At 40.3% G+C, this 14,076-nt stretch overlaps 1 protein-coding gene across 1 annotated transcript in view; it reads left to right on the forward strand.

Moving 5' to 3' along the window:
• LOC145407519 (uncharacterized) overlaps positions 1 to 14,076 on the forward strand; it is a 280,710-nt gene that overhangs the window by 19,153 nt on the left and 247,481 nt on the right. The window contains exon 2 of the mRNA XM_080278443.1: positions 9,533 to 9,578. Coding sequence (XP_080134569.1) covers positions 9,533 to 9,578 — 46 coding nt within the window. The remainder of the gene's footprint in view (positions 1 to 9,532; positions 9,579 to 14,076) is intronic.

Consider the following 14,076-nt stretch of genomic DNA (forward strand, 5'->3'; position numbering starts at 1 on the left):
AGCTCTTTTTCTGTACCTGAGTAACGCATCTTTTCGTATTTTGCAATTTAAAACTCGTGAAAAGTCTAACATTTTAATCCAGAATTTTAAGTGAAAGAGTTCCATAAAGGTAATCATGCTATCACTCCCTCAAGTATCTTTTAAGTAATCTGTGTCTGAGTATCTCCTCGTCAAAGAAAATAAACATACTCTGCTTTTACTGTGCGTTAAGTGATCTCTGAGTGCCGTGAGATCAGTGGATGTGTAGGTAGTTTGATTTGCTGGCTAATTTTGGTGGGAATGTACGTGAAAGCTCTGTGATATGGTGAAAGTATGTGCTGTGCGGATGTGTGGTGTGGTGTGAAGGTATTTTGATGATGTGTGATGAGGGTGTGGTGAAAATGAAGTGGTGAAATAGGTGTGGTGAAGGTTGCGGAAGGGTGGGAATTTGTGAAAATGTGGTGTGGATATAGTGATTGTGTGTGTGTGTGTGTGTGTGTCATAATCAAAATATTTGTGATGAAGCGTAGAGGAAGTTTAGTGGTGAAATATGCCTGGTGTGGGCGGTGTAGGGAGAAGAGAGGACTTGGGAATGAGGCCATGTGATGAGAATATGTATGATGTGGGTTAGTGATGAGGAAGTATGTGGTGTAGGTGCAGTCATGACGTGTGATGAAGGGGTAGTGATGATGTCTGGCGTGGGAGGTGTATGGGAGAGGGCATAGAGGTGAAGGTAGGAAGTGAAGATGAAGGCATGAGTGAGGCAGCTTCCCTTTTAGCATCACCATCTGTTACCTCACTTCTCATTGTGACAGGATGAGGCTGGGGATATTTTTGAATTTGGTGCATGAGGCGGTGGATTAGCCCCTTCTACGTGAGGTCTAACTACATCAAAATAAAATAGTCTGGAGATAGCTAGATTAAAGTAAAAAATATAATGGAAGGATGAAGTCGATTTTTTTTCTTCATGGGGGCTTAATAAGATGATAATTCAACAGCTTTTGTACAAGAGGCCTTCCTAAATCTAAACACAGTCGTCTGAAGGTAGTGAGAATGTTCTAAATACTGGAAGAATTAATGAAGAGAATTACAGAACCTTTAAGTATAAGTTTCTAACCATTTCAGTACGAATGAACCTCCTTCGTTTAGCAAGATAAAAAAAAATTAAAAAAATAAATGAATAAAAAGGGGTTAAAGGGATCAAAGCTGTTAGTAGGTGAAATGTATGTTGACTTCATTGCAGAAAAGTTGCATAATATTCGGACATTGATGTGTAGACGTGATATACTTGCAAATCGTCATATAGCATTTATCCCTTAAGCTCCGGGTGACTGCAATAGACGTCGGGGATTCGTGCCAGACTTTTGAGGTGCCAGCTGCAGTGTGATTTTAGACTTATTCCTGTGTTGGCATTGCCTTGATTAAGTTGTTTTCATACTTTATTTGATTTCTTCTTGGTGACTGTGGATCTCTTCCAACTTGTGTATTAGTGATGGTGGTTGTGATGGTGGTGGTAGTGGTTGTGCTGTTGATGATGATGATTATGGATGAATTAGATTTGCTTAGAATATACTAGAGGAACTGTACAACCTTCATTAAGCTAATAATGCGAATGAAGTGATGTTTTTTTCTCACCGTTGGGTAAATTTGCAAATCTTATTCTTCTCTAGTTACCCAGAAAAAAAGAAATATATGACTATGGAATTTAAAGGGACAGATGCTGAGTTTTTGAGACAGGCCTTCTGATTCACGATTATTGTTGAGTTTTTCGGATAGGCCTTCTGATTCATGATTATTTTCTCGATCAGTCCTCGGATAATTTAGGGATGACCACAAGCCTCATGTGGGTGGGGGTGAGGGGAGGAAATGGAGGGTATCTGATGCGGACAGGCGTCGGTCAAATAAGGACAGAAGGACAATATTTACTCCCTGTTGTTGGAGATGAGGAAAAGGAAAGAAGGAAAGAGAGGAAAAAGTCTGTGGTAACGGAAATTGTAATGGTTTATGTAAAAAGGAAAATACGTGCTTGGGAATGGAATGGGAAGGTTCTTACAGTTATATATAAGTTAAATAAGAACCCATTTTTGCCCTTTCTCTTTCGGGGCCACTCAAAAATCTTACGCAAATGGAAGTTAGTTTTAAGTGGAGAGGGCTTTGAAAATGGAATAGAGGGTTCATGTGGTACAGATGTGTGTCAGGTAAGGATAATGTGGGCCCTTTGTTTTAAGACTTTGCTCAAAAAGGTTACGATGGCGGGATTTTTATTTTTAGGTATAAATCTGTGCGTGGTAGTGGTATGGAAGGCTCGTGTGGCTAAGTATAGGTTAACTCAGGAGTTATTACATTATGCTTTTTAGGGGATTGGCCGAAGAGCTTTGGGTGGGAATAATTTATCTAGGTAAAAATAGGTACACGTGTCGTATAGGAAGACTCAGGAAGCCAGATATGAGTCAGATAAGGGTAATTTTTGCCTACTCCCCTAACGTAATCGCTCAAAAGGCTGAGGATGAGGAGGGTTGTATATATAAGTGGAAATAGATACAGGAGTGGTATGGGAAGACTCAAGATGCCTCGTTTAGGTCAGATGAGGATAATTTTTGGCTTGGAATCTCACAAAAGGGCGATAAAAGTTGTATATATATATAAGTGAAAATGGGTATGTGAGAATGGTGTAGAAAGAGCTAGTGAGAAGTAGAAGTATGTGAGAATATGGCAGAAAGAGAGTTAGTGAGAAATAGGTAGAAGTATGTGAGAATGGTGTAGAAAGAGTTAGTGATAAATAGAAGTATGTGAGAATGGTGTAGAAAGAGAGTTGGTGAGAAATAGGTCAAATAAGGATCATTTTTACCCACTGCCCTTACGGAATCCCAGAAAAAAGCTTAGGGTGATGAAAGTTGTATATATAAGTGTGAAAATATTCTGGCCGGGAGTCAAGTTGGGTGAGAGGGCAGGTGAGTCAACGTCCATACTTGCATCGTGGGCGTGGCTTTTCCTCCCTCCCCCGCCCGTCCCGCCCTCCCCCCCCTCCCACGCCCACCCTCGCCTCGCCACCCTCCGCACACCCAGGCCTCAGTTCACCGTCAGGAGTGCGTGGAAGAGGGTTGATAGGAGGGCGCAGGAGAGAGGGAGGAGGGAACGATGGCGAGCCAGCAGGACCGGAGGGTCACCTCCAGCCGCATGGCTTTCCACGGTACTGATGTTCTGCCGCTGATGTCTGCCGCTGCTGTTGCCCCCAAATGCTGAACTTTGTCTTGTTCGCTCGCTCTGCCTCTCTTGTACTTAACTCTAACACTTAAACATGTGCCACTTCTCCCATCTTACAATTTCCCAACTTTTAACACTTAGACATATACCACTTCTTCTGTCTTACACTTCCCCAACTCTTAACACTTAAACATGTGCCACTTCTTCCATCTTACACTTCCCCAACTCTTAACACTTAAACATGTGCCACTTCTTCCATCTTACACTTCCCCAACTCTTAACACTTATACTTTCGCCACTTACATGGTATGATGCTCACAGCCAAGCACTAATACACTTCGAACACTTGCACGTGGACATAGACTTAACAGTGAACTCCAGAACCATTGCCTACCACTGATACATTTCCCGCACTTACATTTTTAGAGTCCACAACCAGCCACTACTGCACGTTCATCACTTATACTTAACACTCCGCACTTACATTTTCAGAGTCCGCAGCCAGACAATACTACACTTTCAACACTTATATAACCAGATTATAACAGAAGCCTACGAACTACAGTCATACATTAATACACTATAAAGAGCTACACCAATACACTTCAGAGACTTAATTATACTTACAGTACACACGGTTATAAACTCAGTACGAATCACAGTCAAGCAGTAATTCCAGTGAACTTGTACAAGACATTAAAACACTTTCCAAGCTACAGCAAACTCACACTATAACAATTTTTATATTTATCCCAACTTCAGCCAATCCCATACACATAACACTTAGGTCCTTGAGTCACAGAGAGCCCTGGAGAGTTCTAGGTAGTCACACAGAAACCTAGCCTAAAGTATTGTACGAAATTGAGCACTTAAACTATGTACACTGAGCACTTTTATAATTTTCAGCACCTAAACTATGTACACTGAGCACTTTCAACACTTTCAGCACTTACACCAACTCGACCCCCTCCTTGCGCACAATTTAACACTCAGGTCCTCAAGTTCCTAATACAGAAACTCTTAACACAGCATCTGCGGTGTCTGGCCATCCCACATCTTGTTTTGGTACATGTTACACTTATTTGTCTTGAGATGGAGTTGTACATTTTGGGCATGGTTCGTTGCTTGTCTTTGTGGTTGATGTCTTAAACGAGTAATTTTTTGGACTGATGCTTCTCTTTGGATGAACTGAAGGCTTCCCGGTGGTACCAATATACTGATCATTTGAGGAAGGAATTATATGCCCATTGTCTCTGTTGTCGTTGGATTAACCCTTTCGGAACGATGATGAAATTCTATTATTTCTTCCCATTGTCAGTCGGTTTTTACTCATTTTTGGGAAAGGCCTCTCGTAGTGAAGGGGTAAAAATCAATCCTCCTATACCCCTTTCACTACGAATTATCTCGCTTAAAATGAATAAAACGCGTCTGTCGGTAATTATAGTAAAAGAAAAATCATCGCAAAGAAGTATTAAATAGCTGGCGGTCCTTGTTTGTTCTCTTCTGAATATGTTTGTGTCTCGGTGAACAGTTTAGGAAGCTATGTAACTCAAAGCGATGAAGTCCAACTATAAATCTTCTGGGTGCTTCTGTTCCCCCGAGAAACGAGAAGAGAATATGTGTATAGAATTGGATTGGTTTGGTTTTAGAGCAGTCGCAGAGAGCAGCGCTAAAGAATAAGTCTCTATAAACGTGTTAGGTGCTTCTAATTACAGTTAAAATATAAGGGCATTTCTAGATTTAGCTTATAGAGGAAAGAGTATTTGGTGAGTGAGGTATAAGGAAAGCTGTCAGTAGAGATATATAAGTTTTCTAGTTATTTTGCATATAAACCGTGGAAAGAGTATTTGGTGGGTGAAATGTAAGGGAGGGTGTCAAAAATATTATTATATTATCAAAACTTTTATTGTAGATTCAAAGACAAGGAAATTTCTTAAAGTTGATGTCAGAATGTTCGCCAATCATGTCACATTCCCTGCTATAAAAAGCGCACTGTAGGTTTGTCTGAGAGGGTGGGCAGGGTGAGACATGGCACTGGCAGCTGGCATATCTCACACCCTTACACCCTCACAACCTCACACCCTCACCCTTGCACCCTACACCCACACACCCCGTCCCAAAGAAGCATAGGGTGATAGATACTGATGTCGGGAAGGAAGCTCACACATGCTTTCACCTCCACACCCCCTCTTTTTCTCCCTCCTTTTCCACCCACATATCAATATCCACCTCCTCATCACAACACTTTTACTTATACCTTCATACCATTTCTCTGTCCCCCTGATACTTATTTTAGCAGATACCGGTGCCAAAATGGTTAATAATTTCTCTTCTCACTCCCTTCCCTCTATCCTCCTCCGTACACCACCCATACACACAATCTCCCCACACTTCTCAACACTACACCCTCACACACTCACACCACCTCATCCCGTCTCCTCCTCTCTCCTATACCACCCATATATCCACATACACTTCCCTATCCCTAATCCCTACACCCTCCCACACCCACTTACACCCCATACCGATAAAACATGGGGTGACAGATGCCGATACTAAAATTGGACTTTACTCATGTCTTTATCCCTTTACTTTTTCTTTCTGGCACCACCCACACCATACATATCTCACCACTATACTTTCACCACAGTTCCTCATCACTACACCCACAACTGAACATCCACACCACAATATTTCACCACACACATTTTCAGCACTATACTTTCACCACCTATTCTCACCACCACACCATCGACCTTAGCAAAACTGAAATAAAAAGTCATCTCCTTCTGAGTTGATAGAGTTGCGCTGAATAAAATTTTGTGAGAAAAGCAAGAATGCCTTGTAAAAAATTGTCATAAAAGTAGATGATGATAATAGTATTTTGAGTCTCCCCTGTGCTGAATAAAAGCGTTTAGAGTGGCAAGAATGAATATACAGAAGAGTTGGGTGAAATGATAATTGGATGATGATAAGAGAGAGAGAGAGAGAGAGAGAGAGAGAGAGAGAGAGAGAGAGAATAACTCTTTCGCACTCTCTCGAAACCCTGTCCGAACCGAATGAGATCTTGCCAGGCTATCCGTTAATATTGAAGTGGGTTGGAAGGGTTTATATCTTGTTTTATTCCGAACCCCAAGACATCTAAAAACAAAAAGAATATCAGTTTAGGTTTGTCTGGTCTTACGATCGTGGTAAATAACTCCTTTGCAATGTCTCGAAACCCAGTCCGAACCGAATCAGATCTTGCCAATATTGAAGCGGGTTGGAAGGGTTGAAATTCGCTTTGTTTGGAACCCCAGACTCGAAAAAGTTAAAATAATATCGTCCGCAACTGTACATAAAGATGAAACAGGAAAATATGTCCTCGTTTTGAAGGGATTAATGTTGGTGCCCCGGTTCAAGTTCTTAATTTGTTGGGGAAGCAAAATGTAGGTCGGTGTTTAGGAAGCTTGCCCGTCCCTCGCATGTGGAATAAGGTCCAGTAGTCTTCCTTGACCCCTTAAAATCGATGACAACTTTCACATTTCATTCCGGCTACCGAGAATGATGAAATTTAACTTAGGATCGATTGAGAACAGAAAAACAGTCTTCATTATCCCGTGCACCACGCTGACGTCCATCTTATTCTGGCATCCCCTTCCCTACAATACCGTCAGTCATATTTCATTATTGTCTTCACCAGACTGCTATTTTCACCTTAGTAAAGACCCTCGTAGTGAAAGGGAGAATGTCTTCACTAGGAGGGGTGTTTCTGAAGGTAAATATTCTCGTTTGAGGATGGCAAGCTTTATACGAAAGAGTTGATGCGGCAAAAGAATGTTAATGACCCACCACTGCTTAATATATACCAAAAGTCTTAATTAGTTGACATTGGATTAGCTTATCGAAAAAATGTCATATCATCCATCATCATCATCATCATCATTATCCGGACCTCCTTTCCCACTCTAGGTCAGGGCGAGGAGTAGCAACGTCCAGATAGCCCAAGTTTTCCCCATATGTCCCCCAGATTCCCCTATCTAAAAATCACTTAATCATGGCAAACGTTTCCATTGTAATGAAGGGGGTAAATAAACTTAAAAAATTATTGTCAGTATTATCACCAAGAACAGTCGTAACATATACCCATTTGTTTTATTTATTTATTTATTTATTGAAAGAGCGCCATAGCAACACACACACACACACACACACACACACACACACACACACACACACACACACACACACACACACACACACACACACACACACACACACACACACACACACACACACACACACACACACACACACACACACACACACACACACACACACACACACACACACACACACACACACACACACACACACACACACACACACACACACACACACACACACACACACACACACACACACACACACACACACACACACACACACACACACACACACACACACACACACACACACACACACACACACACACACACACACACACACACACACACACACACACACACACACACACCCACACACACACACACACACACACACACACACACACACACACACACACACACACACACACACACACACACACACACACACACACACACACACACACACACACACACACACACACACACCACGAACCGCCCCTGTCCCAGCATATGCAAAAGCGTCGAATTGTTTGGCACTGAAAATTGTTTGTTGAGAGATCCAGGCAACATCAAAGAGAAGAGCAATATCGGCTCATCTCACAAGCCTGGGCATGGAGACTCAACATGGGCACCCTCTGACTGTGAGGTGGCTGATTGGCATGTGGTAGTCTTGGTTGTGTCAGAATTAACCCCCTCACCCTGCACATACATACATACATACATACAATTTTACATGCATACATGCACACGGGGAGAGGGGAGTAAGCGTTCTTTCTTGTGATGTAAAGTTGCTCGTAAAAACAATACCTCTCTTAAATACTTATATTGATTCAGTTTTGATTCATGTAGCAGCAAAAAGGTGTTCTGCGGATGTATAGGCGTCCTTGAAGCTATTATCTGATGATGTGAAAAAATGTATTAGGAATTCTAGATAGTGCAGGAGTTTGTATATTAATTTAGGTTGGACATATATTAACAATTCAACATGATGAGTATTTACTATTTTAAGGTGATTTACTCATTGAGGGAATCGCTAGGCTTGAATAATTAGCACAGAATTACCTTTAGTGTCATATCTTAAAAAAAATATATATATATAATTACCATCTTCCTTTAGTCACCCATCGTTACCCGGAATAAAATGTGTCGTTACTGATAAAAAGAATGACGAGGCTGTTGGTATAGGAGAAGCTTGTGCAAAGGCGTGGGAGGGAAAAAGCACAAGTAAAAACTGAGGCCAGAGTGAATGCATAATGGGAGAGGACAGTCATGCAAGCCAGACACACCCTCCTTGAACCCTATCACAACACGCACACTTTAGGATGCCTGTGTGTGTGTGTGTGTGTGTGTGTGGTAAGACTGGGGGCTGTTCTTGCTTTCTAGACATGTCCTTATTGTGCTTCTCTTATCAATTCATTGCCTAATATAAAAAAAACACGCTGTAAAGGAAAAAAAAAACTGTATAACTCATTCATTGTTTTGATACTTGTTTAAGGGGCGACATCTTGTATTCTGAGAACGTAAATGTGATTGAATAAAATGGCCATCCTCTGCATTTTCGCGCCATTGTGGATAGCAGCAGGAGAATTTTATAACCCTGCTTTTTATGTCTATTTTCTTCTTTCAGGATAAAGAGCATCTCATTTATATTGTGCCACGGGGTTACATTTTACTCTAGATCTTAAAGTTAGACTGATAGCGACACAAAAAGCGAAGTGTAATGAACTATAATGAAAATCGAATGCATGGAGGACGGAGCATCTTCGTCAGAAATTCAAATCCCGGCTATAGTATTTAATTTGATGTATGTACGAGTAATGTTTCACGTTTTCAAAATCTTCAAATAATTAATACTCCAAAATACGTCCTTTCAGCTTCTTCAGGACTTGAATATACATGACTGGCGAAGTAACTTTAATTAATAACATACTTAAGTTACGTGTTTCTTCCGTGATCATTTGTTTTAAAGACTTATCGTTCTTACTTATTTTGAGACAGATTTGAGTTTTATTGTTACTGATGGCAGACGAGATTTTTTTCCATCTGTATGCGGCATCCTAGTTTTAAAAGGCCAAGAATCACAAGGAAAAATCGCTGTAGGTTTTGGAGTGAGGGTGTTTTTATGATAAGAAAAAAAATGAGAAAAGAGAGTGCTGTGTCCTGTGATCTATATTAACACTGGTTTTCTTTTCTCTCCACAGTTCAACAGGGTGTACAGAGGGTGCAGGGACCGACACAGATGATGCCGTGAGTACACCAAATATTTAGCTTTAATATACTTCCCTTCCTTCGTCAAATGAGGACACTGGGCCAGATACAAGAGGAACACATCGTTAAATTATTGTCCGGACTTGTAAACCTGAAGTACTAAAATTCGGCATATGTGCTTGTTTATAAGAGCAGATATGGATGGAATTTTAGCACTCCAGGTTCACCAGATTTGAGAATAGTTTAACAGAGGCCTAGTTACCTTAGTTTTTTGTTTAATTTCCTATTCTTACTTTATAGAGCTTGGTGTAATTCCTCTACCAATGTATTATAGAGGTCGCTTATTATGTATTATTATGTATTTTTCCACAACAACATTATATCTTTCATGTACTTTTAATATACAGTTGACCTACGTAAGAGATTTTCAGATACACGACGCCATGTGAAAAAAAAAAATCTGCAATTGATCAGAGGTTGAAATATCAGGATTCACCCATACTTAGTGCTGGAGTGTGTGTTCCATAGTTCAGGTATTTTGCTATAGGGTATGTAATGAGATGGAGGGGTGGAGTGCAGAGGTATATGAGAGGGGTGTGAGTTGGGAGTAGGGGAACGTAATGGCAGGGGACAGGGCGACATGGAGGCGATTTGTTTGTGGCCACTCCTTACGGGATTAAGGCGTCTGGTTATAGATAGACAGGTAGATATATTGTTCGTGAAGTTTATTTGCGTAATCGTTTAAATTGAAGTTACGAAAAAAAAAAATATGCTATTAAACATTATGAAGTTATGAGTAGTATTCCGACAGCTTATTCCAAAATCAGGTGTTGAACAAAGAAAAAAAGAAAGAAAAAAAAAAGAGGGTATTTGAGTACAGCTTTCAGATTTTAAATAGTATCTTTGAAGCTCTTGAAAAGGTTATGTTCGCTTAGGTCATCCGTCAGTGCTTTACTTTTCGCGGTAAACGTATGTAAACACGTGAAATATTACTTTTGGCGGTAAGAAGAATGTAAAATGTTTATTATTACTTTCTGTGGTTAAAGAATATTTAAAAAGTGCATTACCAGTGGGAAATAATGAACTTAAACATGGGAATAATAATGTGGTAAAAATGATATATAAAATGTGAAATATTACTCTTTGTGGTAAAGGAGTGTATTAAGAAGTGAAATATTACTTTCTGTGGTAAAAAAAAATATATATATAAACATGAAATATTACTTTCTGTGGTAAAACAGTATAGAAGTAGGATATTACTTTCTGTGATAAAGGAATATAAAAAGTTAAATATTACTTTCTATGCTAAAAGAATATGGAAGCTGCAGTATTACCCTCTGTGGTAAAAGAATATATTAAAAGAAATATTACTTTGTGTGGTAACAGAGTATGTAAAAAAGTTAGATACAGGCTTTAAAAAGTGTCCTTCTTCTCTGATCAGCACTTCCCTATTCCCATCAAAAACTTAACTTCATTGGTAAAAGAATATGGAAAGTGAAGTATTACTCTCTGTGGTAAAAGAATATATTTAAAAATGAAATAATGCTTTGTGTGGTAAAAGAGTATGTAAAAAAGTTAAAGGCAAGTTTTTAAAAATGTTAAAATATGTCCTTCTATGACCACCGTTCCCCTTTTCCCAACAAAAACATGACTAAGTGCGCAAGCCTCCCGCCTTAATAATAGACCCGGGCCTTTTGAGGGGTGGTAGGGCACAGGTGGCTCACGGAGGCTATTATTTTTACTCCTGGCTCCCCTTTATTATTTTTACCCATCACGTCAAGGGCGGTATGCAGCTCTCGTGGTAGTGGCGGCTTCAGCTGTAGGGATGAGCATCAGTGGACCAGCTGTGGAGATTACGTAGGAGGGTGGAAGTAAATTTGTGGTCAGAAGTTGTCCTTGATTAATTTGTCTGGAGGTCCCACAGTCTTTTCGTTGTGTCTCCTACGTGGGAGGATAAAAGTAAATATGTGGTCAGAAGTAGTCCTTGATTTGTCTAGAGGTCCCACAGTCTTTTCGTTGAGGCTCTTCCGTAGCAGGATGAAAGTAAATTTGTGGTCAGAAGTAGTCCTTAATTTGTCTAGAGGGCCCACAGTCTTTTCGTTGTGTTTCTTACGTGGGCGGATAAAAGTAAATTTGAGATCAGTTGTCCTTAATTTGTGTAGAGGTCCCACAGTCTTTTCGTTGTGGCTCTTACGTGGGAGGATAAAAATTTGTGTTCGAATTTGTCCTTGATTAGTCTATGGGTCTCACAGTCAGTGTTTCAAAAGTCTGCTCGATTAAGTCACTGGGAGTCTGCTTAGGGTCCGTGAATTCCTGGAGGCTCATGGCAAAAAATACACGGGTCCACGACAGGCTATGAGAAGTTGAAAAAATCTTAGACAGGCTTTGACTTTTTATATATTGTGATTTTATTGATTTAGATAATTATTGCGTGCGGTAGTGGGGTATTGGAGTAGCTAGGAGGAAGTAAATTTAGCTAAAGGCCTGTTGCTCAGTAAACGTTAAGACAGAAAGTTAATGTTAGATTAGAAGGTTTGTGTTAGATAAAATGATTTGCATTAGAAAGGGTGTGCAGGAAGGAGGTGTGTTGTTTCTTGATGTTTAGGATCATTTTAGCTCTGACCGGATCATGGATGAAATAATACGCCCTCATCTCAGCAGCATAGAGAGAACCAGATTATAGATGCTTGTGCCTTGGCCTCCACAGTGAGATCTGAATCGGATGTAAGCTGACGCAGATTTTCCGATCGTGCCGGTCTGCGTAAAAGTTGATATAAGAGAACTCCGTTTCATGATGAGAATTTCTGTACAATCCGTTTCTCAGTGTCAGACAGGATATAGGCGACCACGAGATACGAAATGGCCACCACAGCCAGTGAAATGGGAGGTTCATGTTTCATTATTTTCCAGCCTCAGTGTAATAAGACTCTTATATAGGCATTCGGTAGACGGAGACGGAGATGCAGTAGGGACAGTTTTCGGCGAGAGACCCTTAAGCATGATACAGACAGAGACAGAGATATGCAGTAGGGGCAGTTTCCGGCGTGCGAGCATGATAGGGACAGAGATATGCAGAGGGAGGCATTTACCAGTTTAACCATTAATACTCATACGTCTTAGGCCACACTAATTAGAAGTAAGAAGTAACGTTAGCCAAACCAGGATTTTCAGAGCCAGGGTTGTGGGGTTCGGAGCAGTCCATAAAAATAAAAAAAAAAAAAAAAAAAAAAAAAAAAAAAACAGTATCTGGCATTCTGGTGAGACAAACATCCCTTATTCAAGAAACTGTCTGTTGGTGTTATTTTAGGCCATATTTACGAGCAGGTTAGTCTCTTAATTAACCTGCCCTACATAACGAGCCACGTAACTAGATGGGATGAGTCGTGATACTTTTGTTTTTGTCTGAACTACTTTTGTCAGATTAAAAAAAAAAAAAAAAGAGAGAGAGAGAAGAAAATGGCCTTCAAGATAGTATGCATTCAATCTGCTTTCAGTTGTCTGTTTTCTCTCTTACTTTATCCTAACCTGTTTTAATTTAACCCAACCTAACCTAACTTACCCATAAATAATAAAAAAAAAAAAACCTACCAATCCGAACCTAGCCTAACTAATCACAACGCAACCTAAGCTGACCCAATCTAACTTGACCTAAATCCTAACCTGACCTGACAACGGATCTGGTGGTATGAAGTATCTGAAAGACCATTGATACCAACCTGAAGGCTCTGAAAGTCTAAGCACATCTGACCAAAGTAAATTAAAAGGGAAAAAATGACATTCGAGTCTGCCCGTCTGCCTTCTTGACGCCATTACATGAAACTGAAATTAATAAAAGAAATTATGGTAAATTCTCCTTCCTATATTCAGTTTATTTTTCACAGGAAGGAGACGGAAAGGCGAGTATAATAATTTCTCGTCTCGTTCTTCCTGCATCTGTAAATTCTAGGTACATGGGACAGTTAAATTTTCTTTGTGACTTGGGGCCATGGCTTCTATCATTAGTTGTATAAAATCTTTCGACGCAAGCAAAAATAAACAAGACGTGATCGTACTGATAAATAGTAACCCGTTCCGTACGATGACATTCCTGTTTTACTCTTTCTACCAGCTTAGAAAACACATTATAAAGTAATGGACAGTGGAGGCTCATATCATTGTCGTATGTCTGTTAGTTTTTCTGTTTGTTGCCTGACTCTGCATCCTGTGGGGGTTGGCCTAAAAAATGAGAGTTCTAGGAGCTTTTCAGTCCGTAATCAGCAAAGACCCTACTCCCTCGACACAACACCACCCTTCACATATACTTGCATCCTGTCTCCATCTCTGTCTCCTCTCTCGCCTGTTTTACTGTATCTTCAACTCTTCCTCTCTCGCCTCCGAGCCATCTCACTTTCATATACAGGTACTCCCTCAAAGTCAGTTTCACTCTCCGTTGTTTCTCTTTGACCGAAGCGCCTCAGAGTGTTTCCTACTCTTGATCTTACAACATCCGTATCTTACATAATCTCCCGCTATAAAACGGAATGGGAGGGTCTAGAAA

The sequence above is a fragment of the Coenobita brevimanus genome, chromosome 73, assembly GCF_032717465.1.
Source record: "Coenobita brevimanus isolate Jiangsu-jjx chromosome 73, ASM3271746v2, whole genome shotgun sequence".
NCBI lineage: Eukaryota > Metazoa > Arthropoda > Malacostraca > Decapoda > Coenobitidae > Coenobita > Coenobita brevimanus.